This window comes from Budorcas taxicolor, chromosome 11 (genome assembly GCF_023091745.1).
Source record: "Budorcas taxicolor isolate Tak-1 chromosome 11, Takin1.1, whole genome shotgun sequence".
Lineage (NCBI taxonomy): Eukaryota > Metazoa > Chordata > Mammalia > Artiodactyla > Bovidae > Budorcas > Budorcas taxicolor.
In genome coordinates, this window is record NC_068920.1 from 98,475,582 (window position 1) to 98,494,626 (window position 19,045).

General features: G+C 36.4%; 1 protein-coding gene across 2 annotated transcripts in view; it reads left to right on the plus strand.

Annotated features, from left to right (window-relative positions):
- Positions 1-15,955, plus strand: part of CCDC85A (coiled-coil domain containing 85A) — a 221,381-nt gene extending 205,426 nt beyond the window's left edge. The window contains exons 4-7 of one of the 2 annotated variants that reach the window (XM_052649086.1): positions 4,137-4,271; positions 7,343-7,462; positions 10,979-11,077; positions 15,801-15,955. In XM_052649086.1, coding sequence (XP_052505046.1) covers positions 4,137-4,271; positions 7,343-7,462; positions 10,979-11,077; positions 15,801-15,890 — 444 coding nt within the window. In that variant the 3' untranslated portion in view covers positions 15,891-15,955. The remainder of the gene's footprint in view (positions 1-4,136; positions 4,272-7,342; positions 7,463-10,978; positions 11,078-15,800) is intronic. The other variant, XM_052649087.1, reaches the window with a different exon arrangement.
- The last annotated feature ends 3,090 nt before the right edge of the window (positions 15,956-19,045 follow it).

Sequence of the window (19,045 nt, forward strand, 5' to 3'; positions counted from 1 at the left end):
AGCTTAGGGAAAATGCTTTTAGCTTTTCACCTATTGATTATGATACCAGCTATGTCATCATAGCTGACATATTTAGCCTATGTTTTTTTTGTTTGTGTGTTTTGGATGGTATTTTTAGCCTATGTTATGCTGAGATGTGCTTTTGTTTCCTGATCTAGGGTATTTGTTTATAGTAGTAGAATTTGTGACTTCTATAATGAGTACTTACCGCATATTAAGTGATCTGTAATTTACTTCACCTACAGTCTGGGTGTGCAGCATTCCTTTGCTATTAACAAAAGAGCAAAGTTAAATAACATGAAAAATACTAAATAGGATACTAAATACTAAATAATTTTCAGGTTAACTGTATATAAAGTAGCTCAACAGTAGCTGATGAGTACCATAGCAGGGTCATTCATGCATGCTTTTTAGGAAAAAAATGAATTTGAATTTTTGGAAAACTGCAGAAGACAAACAAAATAGAATTCCTTAGAAAACAGGAAATGACTTTGTTAAGGTGGTTGGGAATTGTTCTCCCAATTCCTGGATAGAATTTGGGTGTCCTCACTTCAGGTTCTGAATTTGCCAGAAATAACTCCAACCAGAATTACTGATGAATTATATTCTATGAATCTATCTTCAAAAAAATAGCATGATTGACAACTGTAGAGCTAGCAGAAAACCTTCATTATATTTTACTTGAAGGTCAAAAATGATGGCCAGTCCAGAATACATTTTTCCGTGACCTGATTTAAAACAAGAAAGTTGCTGAAATGAGTAGAAAGTCAATAATCCTGATTTTAAAAGAGTACCTTTTCCTTTAAAATGATAATAAAGTAGTTTATTCATCTGTGAAAATCTGGCTTATATCAGCTCAGTTCAGTTCAGTTGCTCAGTCGTGTCCAACTCTTTGCAACCCCATGGACTGCAGCATGCCAGGCCTCGCTGTTCATCACAAACTCCCAGAGTTTATTCAGACTCATGTCCATTGAGTTGGTGATGCCATCCAACCATCTCATCCTTTGTTGTCCCCTTTCTTTGGGATTGGTATGAAAACTGACGTTTTCCAGTCCTGTGACCACTGCTAAGTTTTCCATTCTATTGTTTTCCTCTATTTCTTTGCACTGATCACTGAGGAAGGCTTTCTTATCTCTCCTTGCTGTTCTTTGGAACTCTGAAGTCAAATTGGTATAGGTTTCCTTTTATCCTTTGCTTTTCACTTCTCTTCTTTTCACAGCTATTTGTAAGAACTCCTCAGAAAGCCATTTTTCTTTTTTGCATTTCTTTTTCTTGGGGATGGTCTTGATTCCTGTCTCCTATACAACGTCATGATCCTCCATCCATAGTGCTTCAGGCAATCTTTCAGATGTAATCCCTTGAATCTATTTGTCATTTCCACTGTATAATCATAGGGATTTGATTTAGGTCATACCTGAATGGTCTAGCGGTTTTCCCTACTTCTTCAATTTAAGTCTGAATTTGGCAATAAGGAGTTCATGATCTGTACCACAGTCAACTCCTGGTTTTGTTTTTGCTGACTATATAGAGCTTCTCCATCTTTGGCTGCAAAGAACGTAATCAATCTGATTTCGGTATTGACTGTCTGGTGATGTCCATGTGTGGAGTCTTCTCTTGTGTTAGAAGAGGTGTTTGCTATGACCAGTGTGTTCTCTTGGCAAAACTCTGTTGGCCTTTGCCCTGCTTCGTTCTGTACTCCAAGGCCAAATTTGCCTGTTACTCCAAGTATTCATTGATTTCCTACTTTAGCATTTCAGTCCCCTATAATGAAAAGGACATCTTTTTTGGGTGTTAGTTCTTGTAGGTCTTCATAAAATCTTTCAACTTCACAGCTTTTTCAGCATTACTGGTCGGGGCATAGACTTGGATTATCGTGATATTGAATGGTTTGCTTTGAAAATGAACAGAGATCATTCTGTCACTTTTGAGATTGCATCCAGGTACTGCATTTTGGACTCTTTTGTTGACTACGATGGCTACTCCATTTCTTCTAAGGGATTCTTGCCCACAGTAGTAGATGAGTCAGATGAGTTAAATTTACCCATTCCAGTCCATTTTAGTTTGCTGATTCCTGAAATGTTGACGATTACTCTTGCCATCTCCTGTTTGACCACTTCCAATTTGCCTTGATTCATGGACCTAAAATTCCAGGTTCCTATGCAGTATTGCTCTCTACAGCATCAGACTTTGTTTCTATCACTAGTTTCATCCACAACTGCATGTTGGTTTTGCATTGACTCCATCTCTTCATTCTTTCTGGAGTTATTTCTCCACTGATCACCAGTAGAATATTGGGCACAACTGACCTGAGGAGTTCATCTTTCAGTGTCTTATCTTTTTGCCTTTTCATACTGTTCATGGGGTTCTTGAGGCAAGAATACATATATTGCCCCCTTTTATGAGATTAATCCTCTACAATCTGTATTGCATATGTTTAAAAAGAACCTTTTACAAGATACTGAAAAATGATGCTATTGCCTGTTGTATCAACTTTCTGGAAATGAAAATAAATGACTGCTCCTTCCAGCAGGCCTCTAACTGTTCACAGATATTACCTTAGATTTCATGGTTATTGTAATAAATTTTGTTACAGTGGAGAGGCATTGGGATTTAATCTCACTACACATTAAATACAAATGAAAGAAATTTTTATGTTTTATTTGGTTGTTGGATACAAAAAACATGAAATCTGTGAGATGTTTAAGTCTTGGAGATAACCAAATTTAGAATATAGAGCTCATTTTTAAAAAGAAAAAAACTTCATTCATTGCTAATGGTCATCCCAGGAACAAAACTGTGCAGATTGGGGTGGGGGTGATTTTTCAGCCATCCACCATATTATAAATTGTTGGATAATTCTTTATGATGGAAATAGACACTGACAGGTGATTACTGAGAGAGCAAAGTTTAAGTTAGTGTTGACTGAGGAAATGATCATTGTGGTCCAACTGCAAATATATAATTTTCTCTGCTATTTGTGAAGAATATGTGTGACTTTCTTACTTAATAGGTTACTTGTACTTATTTTGTAGACTCAGAATAAAATTTTGTGAGTACCAAATGCTGGTCGACATTGCTCCCTTTCTGATTTCACTTCTGACCATGGTATATTTCTTTATTGTTCAGCCTCCAAAAGTCTGAGAAAAGTAAAAATTAGACCAGTGCTGTTCACCATAAGGCAAATAATAGATTAATGAGAACTAAAAAATCATTTTTTAATTTTAAATCTCCTAAAATTAACTTAAATATTTGTACACTGAAATTTTTAGACTATATTTGCAAGTTTTCTATATTTCAAAAATTATCTCTTATTCTTTAGGACATAACATTCTTAGAAGGTCTTAGTGAAACTTGGCAGGGAAAGGAAATTATGGACAAATGAGTTAATTTTGTTTCTGATCATTTTAATAAAATTACAGTTTGGAAAAAAACTAAAATTTAGGGATGAAAACTCTTTTTATTTTCTTTTTATGTCAGTTATATGATAGCTCTAGTTACAACTAGTACAGAAACTTGGGAAATGACTGATTAATAGAAATTTTGATAATTATGCATATGCCCCATGTAAAGTAGTTTATTGCAACAGTGATCTCTGAGTTCATTATATACTCTTCAGTGTACAGAAATTTTGCTGAGAATTTGATGCAGTGTCAGTTTTTATGAGTATTGAATATATCTACCCAACTTGTGTTTCTTAACATAAGGTCTGAGTGCTCCCAACTGCATTTAAATAATTTCTAAGTTCTGAGGTTATCACTTTAAATACTTAGAAGACCTTATGTTAATTCTCTATTTCTCACAAATAAAGCCAACAGAATTAAGTTGTATAAATAGCTTCCTTTTCTTTTTTTCTTTTTTTTGGTAGAATTTTGGCATTATCATCTATCTCTTTTTGATAGCTTGAGAATTAGTTATACCTCTGCCCAAAACTTAAAAAAAAAAAAAATCAATATTAGCTCTTACATTCAGGACTTCACTGAGTTTTTTAATGTTCTCCCTTGTTAGAGGTGCATGTTACAGCTTGCCATTGTGGTCATTGTGGTTCATTTCATTAAGCTTCTTGTTCTGTCTGCTTTCTTGAGACTTGGGAAACAGCATTTTTCTGAGTGATTGTACTATATTGTTCCAAATATAAGGCCACCCAGAATAGAAGGCAACCTCCAACTAGAAACAGCTCAAATATGGAGAAAGGCTGGGGGCCCAGAGCCCGGCGGGTCTTGCAGTGGTGGCAAGGGTGCCGAGGAATAGGACGATGCCTGCCCACTCTCCCGGTGAGTGAAGATGAGTCAGCTGCTGATTTGCTTGTGCGTAACCAGATGGATTCTGTTGCTAGAGGAAAAGTTATACTGGGGGGAGAGAACAAGTCTGCACACATGAAAGAAAGTCACTGTGTGTCCAGATCAGGGGAGGGAAGGCGGGAATAGAGTCTTTTATCTTCTAAAACAGTCACCTTCAGTGCTTTCCCCCCTGAACCTGGGAGTGAAAGTTGAATAACCCCAAACATTGAAGAAGGAGAAAGGTACCTGCACCTTTTTTTTGAAAAGGGGCTTAAAGTCTGTGACCATGAAAATGAACTGTTAGACACCAACAGAAGTGTCAAGACCAGCTCAGAAAATTATTCCTTGCCCTTTCAAACTGACTACTGACCCAACCGGTGGTGTGTGCACTGTGTGTGGTCATGTGTAGCTTGAAAACAACCCCAAAGCTGGGACTCTCATTTCCAATTTCAGTAAGACTTTTTTCTTTTTAAATTCCCAGTCTCCTGAGTCAGCCAAGATACAATTTAAATAAGCAGGCTAAATCTTATTGAAATAAACTCCAAGGGACTCTTTTAAAATATTTTTTGTGCTAGTATTTTACCCAGTAGCATATTTTAAAAAATACTTCAGTGAAAACATATTATTCAACTGAGAATATGTATTGATGGAGCCCAGAGCCTAGAGAAACCACAGTTAAAACTCTACCAATAACTAGAAATCTAAAATTTTATTTTATAGTAACTAAATCAGATGTGACAGAAAAAATGAGGTGCTTGTTTCTGTTATAATCAAGAAAACTATTTAGCATCTATTAGTGTACAACTTAACCTGTATTCAGTAACCTTTGCAGCTACACAAAAACTGCATGAGATATGAACCTTTACCTTTCTAGTGATGACTAAGTCCATGGCTTGCAAAGCAGATTTGAAGTAGAGCTTGAATCCCTGAATAAGTTGCCTGCCACCACCTCTTCCCCTTTCCCCCACCCATGTAGCTTCCATTGTAGCTTTTATGATGATGATGGTGGTGAAATTTCTTTAATAAAAGGGTATGTCTTTCTGAATAGGCAGGACTGTCCTTAAGTCTAAACAATGCTAAATTGCCCAAAGGATGTGGTTTAGGGAAGCTACTTATTGATTTCAGAAATTTTCTTAAACCAAATTACCCCGAAAGATAGAGGTCCTGTGCCCAAGGGCAAAGAAGCTAGAATTGGACATGCCTACCACATTTTGCCAGGTCTGGGATTTGAAACAGGCTGGGCAGAAAAGGAAGAATTTGAAGGAAGTTAGTTGCAGAGGGGGAAGGATCTTGCCTGGCAAGTTAGATTACCATTCAGAGGAAACAGCACTTGCAGTGGTGGAACCCAAATGAGACACGGATGTGAACTCTGTATAACCTCAGAAACCTTTTCTGAAGAGTTCCTAAGGGTGGTACTGGTAAGGAAAGAGAATAGTAGAGAACCAGAGCTTTTCAAGGAAGAACTTCCTTTAGTTCCTCATTTGTTTTGGAAATATTTGATTTCTACAAAGGAAGAGAATGTCCAAATATGGTGGTTGGATGGGGGGCATGTGCCTGTTATTAATCATCTTTAAACTTCATATAGTTTACTTTCTATTATTTGTTTTAGGCACTCTATGTCTGATTTGATTCAAATTACAACAAAACAAACCTTATATTTCTTTCCCAGAGGGGGTTGGGCTGAGATAATTGTATGTCCTATGTCATCACCTGCTATTAATTTCATCATTAATTGCAGTGGCAAACAGAAGCTGAAAGGTCACCTAAATGTCATAATCCATGTCTTCCTCTCCCTGTTGGCTAGTGAGGATGGGGGCAGGACCTGACCTGATTGCATAGGAAAGAACATGGCCTCAGTTGGCTTGTGAGATGGCAAGGACAGCCTTCAGGGACATATAGATAGAAAGGACAGTGACGAGGGAAGGGAGAAGATATTCCAAATTCATTATAAATAATAATCTCTGTAAAAATCAATAGCAAGAGTTAATTTCTCTGCAGTTAGCATGGTTTGTATAAAACCCATACCTGTAACTATTGCTGTGCTCAGCTTCTCCCACCCATCCCTAAAATGAACAACATAGAAGCGTTCCTGTAGATGCTAGAAAATTAATGTCCCAGTTCACTGTTGTTTCTTCCTACCAAGAATCGACATATGATGCGCCTTCCATGGCTCCTTCTCAGGGGATTAGATTCATAGGATCAAGTTAAAGGAAACAGTTACTAGTCTAGTAGGTATGAAAAAATCTGCATATTTGTTGATGAATAGAAATTAAAATCTCTCAGACCCTAAAAACAGGAAAATTCCCATTAGACTGTTTTTGCTCGGAGGGTAGATCACTACTGTTCTTTTTCTTTCCTGATCCATTAATATTTTTCCCAAGGAACCCTGGAAAAAGTGACATTTTTACTTTTTCCCATTTCCTGTATGGGTGACTGTGACTCTTGCAGGTCAAATTAATAATGCCCAGGTTCTGACTTCTCAGCAATTCAGTTGAAAAGTCACTAAACTGCAGATATGTAATTTGCAGTCTGTTTTTTTCATTTTTAAAAAGTTCATAAAATAGGAGAATTCTTGAAGAAAATGTTGCCTATGGTTAAATCTCTTTGGGAAATGTTCCGCCATAGGCGAGGGACACCATTTCTCCAATGTGATGTGTCTGCATTTTCTGAGACATATGGAACATGACATTTGCCATGCTGAGTGAGCATGCTTAACTCAAATATGGAGTAACTCACAAATTCCCTACTCTTGAGTATCTTTAAGTTTCAAAAATCCTTCTTAAAATGTTCTTAATGGGCATTCCTTAGGGGGGCATTGCTCTCTTCAGTAAATCAGAGCTGACATCTGAAAATGCATAGAGATGGCTCTTGGTTACCTTTTTTTTTTTCTTTTTTTGCTGGTCAAGCAGCAAGTGTATTCCAATTAACAGGTTGATAGCATCTTATGATAGGCTAGAAAAAAAAAGGCTAATTCTCATTTGGCAGTGAAATTGAATATTGAATGACATCTCTTCAGTTATAAACGACTTTTGTTTTAATAACAAAGTTGTTGATTTTCTACTAAGGGTTCTTTTAGGTTGTCATCTGGGGCTGATGGGAGTAACAGTTCACCCAACTCTCCAGCTAGCTTCAGTGGACATACCACACCTTCTCAGCAGCCTGAACCCGTGGTACACTCTCTTAAGGTAACCAACTGTGTACAACCATTTCTTCAGTACTTCAGTTGTGTTGTGGCTTGTTCACTATAGTCTGGTAATCCTCACGGTCTCGTTTTAACCATAGATACTTTATTTTTTGACCCGTATGGTATAAAAATTTTTTAATATTAAGTTTTGAAGAATGATTTTAATTTTATAAACTAATAGTGGGTTTGAGTACTTATGCTTGAATTGAATCTCTAATTTTATCATTTTGTTTTGAGTAATGTGATTCATATCTATCTGCATTGAAGTTAAAGTCTGATGTGCATGTATGTGTAAAATTTTGTTACAGGTATTTTCTGTGCAATGTTTGTAACATGGATGTCTTCAAATACAGGAACTTAATAGCTAGCCAAGATAAGGAAGGATATACCATATTTTTCTTTTTGCAACTGAAGTACGTTATGCAACTTACTAAAACAGAAGTTTTCAAATAAACAAAAGCCTACTCTGTTCACCACTAAATAGAAATTAAGTCTTCAAACTCTAGTTAATGCCTCTTTATAGACTATAGAAAATATACATCTGGTCTTATTCATAAAGATATTTTACTTTTGGCTTATAATTAAGATTCTGCAATAAAGAAAGATGTGGCTTAAATTTATCATTTATTTTTCTTTACCAGTAATGAGCTTTCCAATAAGTAAAATTAATAATATGCAGTATAAATATTTACCTAAGAAGAAACTGCAGGCAATAAAAATCGTATTAAAAACTGAGACAATTCCTTGAAATTTCATCAGCTCCAAAGTATAAAACACTGTCCTCCAATTTATCTCTAATTCCTAACATGTCGCAGAGTTGGACACGACTGAAGTGATTTAGCATGCATGCATGCATTGGAGAAGGAAATGGCAACCCACTCCAGTATTCTTGCCTGGAGAATCCCAGGGACAGAGGAGCCTGGTGGGCTGCTGTTTATGGGGTCGCACAGAGTCGGACACGACTGAAGTGACTTAGCAGCAGTAGCAGCCTTGACTAAACCTTTTTGAGCCATAAAGTAGGTAGAGTGCTTCAGTCCTGCTTTTGCCACATGGATTTCACAACTTTTCTAAAGTTGTTTTGGTTCCAGAATGATTTATCCACAGGCTGATGAGGCACTCTTATGCAGGGGGCCACACTTTCCTTGGCATGCAGAAAAGCAAAGAAGTAGATGAGAACTTCAAAATATTTACTTGACTTGAGGATGATTGTTTTAGCAGTTGATTTAGCTCCCTCATTACATTTTGCTGTAACTTAGATAAAATGAGTGTGCTTTTCCCAATCACTTACAGATAGCTGATAAGGGGAGGTGGTAGAACTATGCTGGGGGCCAGTGGCAATGAACTTGGCGTTTCCTGTCTCGACTGGGAAACCTCACAAAATGAACAACTGAGGGGAATTTGTGGGAAGGTACACCAGAATGAGGGGCCCTCCCTGCCCTTTGTCTGACAGCTGCTGGTTTATCAACTGGCTTGCTCTTAGCAACAGCATTTGGATACTGTTTAGTATGAACAGCATGCTAAACAAGCTGTTACTTGAGCATAAATCAGGCACTAGCAATCTGAAAGCACTTTAGAAATGGAAAAATGAAGGAGTGGCTTCAAGCCTGTAGTATTGATATCTACACATACTTCAGAAATGACACACTGCCCTGCTTTCCAAACTGAAACCTGTTTCAGCCCATTGCCTTATTCAATTACAAGTGCTGCTGGAATCAGATCAGTGTCGTGGGTCACAGTGATGTCTTTCCCTGGTTTCTCAATGCAGCTGTGGTAGTATGGCCTAAAAGGAAGGGGAGGGCAAGGAAGAGCTCTTCAGTTTTCTCCAAATTCATTTTTGAATTTCCATATAAAATTTTATCTTAAGAGGAAGATATTATGTTATAATCAGAACACATTAAGTGTCCTCACTTGGTTGATGGGTAATGCTGAGCAACTAAAGCACCTTGGTTGGGTAACTGGAGGCTCTTGAATATAGAATGCACTTGCTTCTATGAGTCGAGACAGAAATATGTGCAAACATAGCCTCTGGGAAACACATCTTTGGAATATCTCAACATAAAAAAAAGATGTAGCCTCTTGACATGTTTTGTTTTTAAAATGCTATCAATCTAGAGCTGATTTATATCATTTTTCTGTTCTGAAAGTAGTAGTTGAAACAGTGGCTCAGTTTCTCATCTTCTTGTAAAGTTTTAAAAATTTCTAAACTTTAATAAACTCCATGGTCATAGTTTGGGGAAAAGAGTTGTAAATCAATGTGAGGAATTGCCCACTTGAAATATGCCACATTTTTCTTGCTTTAAAATTCATAACTATTAATTGGAGCCTCACTTCATTTAGCAGAAATTAACTGATTTGAAGTACACTTCTCTCAGGTGCATAATAAATCGAATTTGTGGGCAAATGAGCTTGTTCCAAGGAGTGCTTTAACTTTTCTATGAATATTCATTGAGCATCATCAATAATTTCCTCTAAGTATAAAAAGAATGTGAACTGATTCTGTAAGGTTCTGCTTCAGGCTTTTAAGTATGAATTCTCAGGTGACACCTTTAGGTGTGGCCATCAGCATTGACCGTGGCAATAGAACCAAGGAGTTTAGCAGTGTTACAGTTCAGTGTGGATTATACAGGAGCTTTTAGGAAAAATATTTTTTTTAATACTACATCAGTGATTTGATTTAGAAGCTGATGTAGAGAAAAATAACAAACAGCCCTCAAGGCCAAAGTTTTGTCTTCTTTTGTACTATATAGAGTATTGACATGAAACTTTTAAAGACATTTTGAACAGAATCTTATTCTCAATTCATTTAGGAATAATTTAGAGAGGTAGAATCTAAAATTGTTTACAAGCATCTCATTCTCGGATGAAAAATACTTAGTGTTGCTCACATATTTTCATGACTGGGGAGCCATTGCTTCTCTTTGCTTTGGTCAAAGAGCTGTCTCCATAGTCCTGTCTTAGGCACCAGGAACAAATCTAGGCAAGAACTCTGAGGTCAGTAGCATTCATGTTAAAAGTTCTCATGGGTTCTGACAAGTTTCACCTGGTCACTATTATCCTTTTTAGTCATTTTTTTATAGGCCGTGTCTACATATCATTTGGACTGTTGAGTAATATAATTAATTACATGCCAGTCTTTACATTGGAGCAAGATTTATTGACTATCTCCAAATGGTTGACAGTCAGCTTTATCTTAATGACCAGATTAACTAAATGCATCTAATTATTTTGGACATGAATGAATTCAATTGACTATTAGTGATGCAATAGATTGCTCTTAATGGCCATTTGAAAATCAAGCAGAATTGACTCCAGATAGCTTTCAGAACAATCAACTCTTTTAAAAGATTTTGCCATATACTAACCTACTCTGATATGCAGACATGGAAAAAAAACTAAGGTTTTTTTTTTTTTTTCTTTCTTTCTTTTTACAAAGTGGAGCTCCTTGATGATTTTTACTCATAACTAACAAACTTCTTTTTTCCATGTGAAATTTGCTTTTCTTTTTCAACAAATCCAGGTCTTGGATGTTCAGGAAACTATAGATCGTCAACAGGGTAAAGAGTATGAACATGACCTTAGTGAGACAGAAAAAGCTATAGTCAGAGAAATGTGCAATGTAAGTTTAATGTGCTTTATTGTGTATTCTGTGTTGAAAGCCTCATCCTAGCTTAGATTTTGCTTCATGAACACCCACTTTTAAAATACTGGCCAAATGCCTTTATATTTTTATGTGAAAGTAAAACCAAACCTTGATTGTCTTTAGTAAATGTTATTGCAGTATTTTTTAACGCAATAGTCATGTAAAATATGCAGGTGAGCAAGAATCTGCCAATTCTGTGTTCCAGAATGAACTGTGAAAGTTTCTGAACAATAAATTTCCTTAAATGTTACTAGTTTTGATAAAATAAATCAGTTTCCATTTCATAGTTTTCCTTAAAGAGCAGTGTTTAAAAACCTTTGATAAAGAAAACACAGCCTTCTGCAGATTATTTGTAACAATACTTGGGGAAAAAAATCACCATCTTAATATTGGGTTGGCCATAAAGTTTGTTCTGTTTTTTCCATAGAAATTGGAATGAACTTCTTAGCCAACCCAATAGGTAATATTTGCTATATTCTTCATTCATATGATGTGTGCTTTATGTCATGCCCAGCAGTATCTCAAAATAGTAAGAGATAGATATGAACTTAAGAGATAGCCACACAGAAATCTACCTATGAAATCACAGAAATACAGTTGGGGGTGGGGGGCGGGGAAGACATGCTATTTTCACAATGCTTAGCCTGTGTAATCATTATTGAGGTTTGGATTTGATTAATCTTAATTTTAATTTTTGAGTAATGTGCTTTGGATATATCATTTAATCAAGAATATAATTTGTGGAACTTATTTAAAACTAAGTAGAATATGATGGGGAAGACATTTGTTAAAAGCAAAAATTCATGGTCAGTTATTTTAAGCTTTGATTTGAATTGGTGTTTCATTGTACTTTTATCCTTTGTTCACTAGCATATCAAAATTGCTTAGAAATACCCTTCAGCTTTAGGCTATTAGGACCAGGTATCTCCTTTACCTGCCTCCCCGAGGCATCCTAGAATCCAGGAAGTGTTAAATAAGTCCATGGCCATTTAGCAGTCTGGCCCCAGCACTCAGTCTCTTGCTTGCTTGTGGTGGTGCTTTTCTTTCTTACATATCTGTTGTCTGTTTTCAAATGGTCATTGGTTCCAGATGTCATGATTTCCTAAATGTGTCACTATTTGTCTTCTGTAGCTTTTTGTCTGTTCTTAAGCTTTTCAATTTGAACACCTCCCTCAGATAAATTTTAAAGTTCAAACATTAGGAATTGTAAAACTGGAAGGGACCATAGGAGGTCATACCTTCAGTGGTTCTCAGAGTCATACTGAGGCTCCTTCATAATTCAGAAGTCTGGGTTTCGTACCAGATCTTGGGCAATCGGGGTAGGAACTCTCATTTTATACTTAAAGAAACTAAGATTCTGAAATTAAGCTACTTGCCCCAATTGTCCTCTAATGAATAGAGAAGTCAAGCATATACCCAGATTTTCTCTGAGGACCAGCTCTTTCTACTTTCCCAATTGTAGTGAATCTAGGCACTTCCGTTTTCTTTCTCAAGAATGAAAATCAATGTATCTTACAGAGGAAACCATCTCTATTGTGCTCAATGCCAGAATTTGTCTAAATAAACACAGGACTGTTTCTTGTCTCTTTTTTTGATGAAATATTTTTAGATATTAGAAAATTTATTTCTTAGAGAAGGGACCCACTGATGAATTGGATCTTGATTAGTTTTGCATTGATCTTGATTTGCCTGTATTTCCAAAAATCCTTCAAAAGGACACACACAGTGGTAATTATCGTTGCCTTCAGAAAGCCAAGAGCTTTGAAAGTTCTCTAGGGCATCTTTTCTGTTTTTGCCTTTGGTCACCAAAATTTGAAAAACAAAAAAAGTAAATTAGTTCAAATCTGATTGTTAGCACTGTTATATTTGGAAATTATTTAAAAGCCACAAGAAAAAAAAAAGGGTTGATTTAAAATATTTGTGTCACCATTGTAAGTTATAGCCACATCAAGAACACATAGCAAATATTGGAGAATAAACAAAAATACAGTTTGTGGGACAGTTTTAAAATTTCTAAGCAATAATGTATATAAGATTATGAAACCTATTAAGAGGAACTATGGGCTTTTACAGTAACGTTACAGAAATGTAAAGCTTTCTCATAACGTGAGATCAGTTAAAAGACTCAGGTTTATATCCATCCCTGATATTCTTTCTGGAAATAGGTTAACATCTATACAGTCTTCCATTTTATAGACGTTAACAACCTTTCTTCACAGCACCATCATTTTGATTAATAAGCATGTAATGCTTCTAGTCTCTTCCAAGCTCTACCACAAAAATATACTGTTCTCTAAGAAACAGTATATTATCTATCTTTTTGTAGTAATAGTTTTATGTTAGGTTTCTCTGTTTGGCCCTTGTCAGTTCCCTGAGAGCAGCTGAGATACTTGACTGGTCCTCCATCTCAGTAACCATCTCAGATACCCAACCGTTCAGCTCTCTTACTTATTTAACAAGTTGCTACTCTGTGTTTGTCTTAGTGTCTTTGGCTTATTTCAAAGTTCTGTCTTCTCTGAGCTTCCTTTCACCACGTAATTTCAGGGTTAAGGCCCATTACATTCTACATTTGAATACTTGAAGAGGGAGTTGTATACAACGCTTTGGAGTTGTAATCATCTAATGCCTTTTGTTCCTGATCATTTGAATCTATCCTTTGCTTTTAAACAAGACGTTGAAGCATTCTGGGTAGATGTAATACCATTTAAGGGCTAGAAAGGGAAAGTCCACAGTGTCCATTGGCTTCCTGATTCGGAATGTGTCCCTCTTCAGTCAGTGTATTGAGAAAGGACACTTCCCTAAGTCCCTTGGGTGCAGCCTGAACCATTCACTGCTATACATGCTCAGTTGTGTCTGACTCTTTGCAACCTCATGGACTGTAGCTAGCCGGGCTTCTCTGTCCATGGGATTTCCCAGCCACAAATATTGGAATGGGTAGCCATTTCCTTCTTCAGGGGATCTTCCTGACCCAGGGATCAAATCCAGGTCTCCTGAATTACAGATGGATTTTTTACCATCTAAGCTACTAGGAAATTCCTTCCCAAATATTAAAGGACCATAACTACAGCTCCCTTCAAATATGACAGGACATCTCTACCGCATAGTAGTGTCTCTCACACCCAGAGATGAATAGTTCCATAGGTTTCAAAATGAAGGTAGACAGACCCCTACATGCTTATGTGTTACTTTGACTAGAAATCTGCTTCTCTGGAATATCTGCTCTTTTAAAAGAGAAAACAAAGAAGTATTGATGAACCAGCTGCTTTATGTTCATGCTGCTGCTACTGCTAAGTCACTTAAGTCGTGTCCGATTCTGTGCGACCCCATAGACGGCAGCCCACCAGGCTCCCCCATCCCTGGGCTTCTCCAGACAACACTGGAGTGGGTTGCCATTTCCTTCTCCAATGCATGAAAGTGAAAAGTGAAAGTGAAGTCGCTCAGTCGTGTCCAACCCTCAGCGACCCCGTGGACTGCAACCTACCAGGCTCCTCCGTCCATGGGATTTTCCAGGCAGGAGTACTGGAGTAGGGTGCCATTGCCTTCTAGAGCAATGTAAATTTCTGTGGAAGTAATCAATCTGATCATAATCCTAACAGTAAAACACTAAGAGAGTTATGACTGTTACTATGTGGTTTCTTAATGTAGTATATTGGTATGTCATTGTTGGATTCTGTGGTTTTACTTGTTATTAATCTCACCCTTTGCTATTGTCCCTTTAAAATAGCCTGATTTTTAACATATTGTTTTTAGTGACTCTTGAATTTATTCTTATCTTTTCCCTGCATCTGAATGCTTTCTATTGTGGTAATCTGAGATATACTATTGGGTAGCTAAGATTTATGATAACTAAGGCCCCCATTTGGAGAAGGCAATGGCACGCCACTCCAGTACTCTTGCCTGGAAAATCCCATGGACGGAGGATCCTGGTAGGCTGCAGTCTATGGGGTCGCTAAGAGTCGGCCACGGCTGAGTGACTTTACTTTCACTTTTCACTTTCATGCATTGGAGAAGGAAATGGCAACCCACTCCAGTGTTCTTGCCTGGAGAATCCCAGGGACGGGGAGCCTGGTGGGGTCTATGGGGTCACACAGAGTCGGACACAACTGAAGCGACTTAGCAGCAGCAGCAGCAACAGTAAGGCCCCCATTCCACAGGGAAGACAAGGGAAATCTACTAGTGACCCTAAGGCTACTAGCTCAGGACTTTAAACCACTACAGACAGTGAAGGAGCTTTTGTTCTTAGTTATTTAACATTTTGGTATTCCTCATTTTAGATGTATAATATAGGAACCAGGATGATTTTGCTCATATATTCTTAACTACACATTAGAATCATGTTGACAGATTTAAGAAAATAGACAACCCTACCTGTTTAAGAATAATTCCTAGTGGACAGCCAGAGTTGGGGACCACTCTCATAACCAGTGTAAGTTGGCATATCATTTTGTAGTTTTGACCCTGATTGCTAAAGAAGCATGGCACTCCTGTCTCTTGAGCAGTTCTCATGATTTAGAAACTTGCATCACATTTCATTTTATTTTTGAGCTCATTCGTGTGAATATTTTGTCTCTTGTCTTATATTCCTTTGTCCTTCTCATAGATTTCCCCCTTAAAAAACAACAACAACAACAACAACATACACACCCCTTGGTGGAACAGGACAATTAGGATGCTTACTCTTTTTCTTCTTTTTCTTAAGGTTGTATGGAGGAAACTTGGAGATGCTGCAGGTTCGTGTCCTGGAATTAGGCAACATTTGTCTGGAAACCAGTACAAGGGACCCATGTGAGATGTACTCTCTTTCAAACATGACATCACCACTGCCAGAGAGATAAGAGAGGAAAGAGTGGATTTCCACAGACCTGGAGTAATTGTACATTGCACATATTTTCCCTTGATAAAATTTAGTATGGCTGAAGTTGTATTTTTTGTCTCTCACTTTGATGTTCACTACAGTCCATCTCAAACAAGGTAGCTTTGAAAATCACCATTTTGGTTCCAATATTTTCATTAGAACTAAAATGTTTTGGACTCTTCAGATCTAAGATTGTAATGGGGAAACCTGCATGATTGGAAGAGTCCAGTAGAGCCTCAGTGGTTTTGATAGAATCAAATCATTGCATATCATGGTGGGAGTGTTCTACCATGTTGTTGAAGATAACAAGTGGTTTCCAGCTTCCCAAGTTGGAGAGTTGGTCACCTATTATATTTTAGTCAATAAAATACTAGTTCCTGATGCATAATTAATTTGGATGCAAGATAAGGTTAGGTTTCTTGGATTTTGTTTTGACTTTTGAGGTACTAAAAATACCACATCAGTTTTCCTTACCAGCTAGAAGGGTAGCAGGACTTTGTCGAGTACATTGTCAGAGTGCCATTTACTTAAACTGATCAAAGTAAATACATCTTTTCTTTTCATTTTAATGTATTATTCATGAAGACACATCTTGGGGACATATCAACCTCCATCTTCAGTGTATTCATTAATGTTAATATTAACAATTTCAATTAAAGAACAAGCAAACAATTTTTCTAAGTGTTTCCAGCTGTGAAATGTCAGTTTCTACAATTTAGTTTCTAGACATGCTGTTATATTTAATAAACTTTCTGTAAACTTTAAAATATTGCACTGCATTTATGGAAAAAGCTTTCGTAGCCTACAGCAGCTATCTTAACGTTTTATGAAATTGACGCATGTCCTTCATTATTGAAGCTGAAAGCTCTTGTTCAGATTGCTTGAGATTTGAAAAGGAGGTGTGCTAGCTTTAGTTTTTCCTTATTTTTGGTATATATATATATAAAATAATAGACTGTGTGTATTGGAAATGCTATGATAGGTATTTTGTGTTTATTCAAATGCAATGATAGTTTCTCGTATGAATGTGCAAGAGGCCTGTGACCGAATGCTAAGTTTATATTGTAATATAAAATTATAAAAGTAGGAATGCAATGATTCCCAGTTTTCTTCTAAATTACTCAGATTTGATTCATAGCAGATATTCTGTTGCTCTTGTTTTTAAATGGGCTCATTACACATGTATTAATTGTCATTGGTGAAGGAATTATTATACTTTTTTGAATGTTATTGTGATGAAAAGGCAATCCTATTCTGAGAAAATATTTATGAATTAATTTGCTATAGAATTATCTTTCTAATTATTGTAATTGGGTTACTATTTAAGCTTTTCTTTTAAAACGTTATATATTTTAAGACTATTATTACTCTATAAAGGAAAATTGCTTGCTATATTTACACCTTTTCTTGAAAAGCTTTCATCCTTAAATTGTTGTATTCCTACACTCGGAAGACATTTTAAAAAAGTTTTGTGCCTGCAGTAGAGCCTGCAGAAGCTAATACAAGGAACACTGGTCTTTTGACAAAATACTTGTGTAAATTTTGATACTGTATTAAAACTATTTTTTTAAAGTTCTAAAGTTAAAATTGAGTATCAAGTATATGTGTTCATCTTAGCAATGGTAATAAATTATTTAATCCCAGTGTTTTTTTCCTTCAAAATGTTTTCCCTAAATTGAGATTTTTCACAGTTGCTAAGTATCATGCTCATGTATGATGACAATAATTATAGTAATATAAAACAAAGGCATGTTTAAATATGCTCTTAAAGAGGGGTTTCATATTTAGAGATTCCTTAATTCACTATTTTTTTTAGCAGAATGTAGTTAAAAAGTTTAGAATGATATTTAAGAATATTTAAAAATTAGATAGCTATTACTTTTAATTCATATAGATTAATATTAAACCTCCATTATTTATTATTAAAATATTAGTAGTCAGAAGGATATAAACTAGAAGGGAAGTATTAAACAAATGGAAGACTTGGTGTCTCTAAGAGACTTCTGCATTTTTGAGGAAAGACTGACTTAAGACGCAAGTCAGAGGACAGACATACTTCTTGGAAATCACTGTGGAACAAGGCTTCTTACACTTAGCATTAGTCTCTACTTTAAATGGCATAGTAGATGGACAGCTCAGGGTCTGAATCTTGCTACTGCCCAAAATTTTTATCAGTAAAACTGAGTGATACCCTTCTTTTATGTGACCAGATTATTTATCTCATTTTCCCTGGAAAAAAAGGTTAATTTACATATCTTGGTAGGTTACCTTTACCAGCCTTGAAGCTGTCAGTCTATCAGAATCTAAGCTTTTTAAATTCATGCTTTATAAGTTTCTAGCACATGCTAAATGCACTAAAGAATATTTAGATCGTGTGTGGCATCCAGCAAAATACTGACAATCTTATTCTTTAATTCAATGAACTTTTAAAGAATGTCTACCACTATCACATGAATAAACATATTTTGGTTCCTTACTGTGGATGTGACTGTTCAGGAAATACATGGAACCATAGTATCTTGGCTACCAGTAAGAGCTTCCTTTATCCTTGAGACCTAGATAAGTTTCCCTCAAATACCCATTTTTGTGATCTTGAGGAAGTGCTACATTTCCTCGTGACTTCTCATTTTCAGAGTTTTCACTCTATGGCAAGCTTTCTGTTGCCTCACCCTCTTTCACCTCAAAGACAAACTGATTCTGTCAGAAATCCTGTCACCCATCCTCGGAAAGAATCTGCCTACTTCAAGCTGGCTTATCGAGGTAAATTCCCAACAAGCTCAAGATACTTCTATGAGGAATTCATATATTTACTTCTGAAAGAAAAAATTTTCCATCTCATTATACAATTAAAGGACAGTATATCAGACTGAACCATATGAGATTACCAATATTTGACCATCTCTGGATTATAAAAACAGCAATTTCATATGGTACAACTTTGTATGATTAGTAGATTTTTGGTGGGATTAAATGCAGTACAAGTTAGTGTTAGCATGTTGAGCTGGAGCAGTATGCTTTACTAAGTGCAGCATTGAATAAAAGGCCTTTGGCTTAGTGAGGCTGACTTTAGGGCATCAAGTTTGGCATGT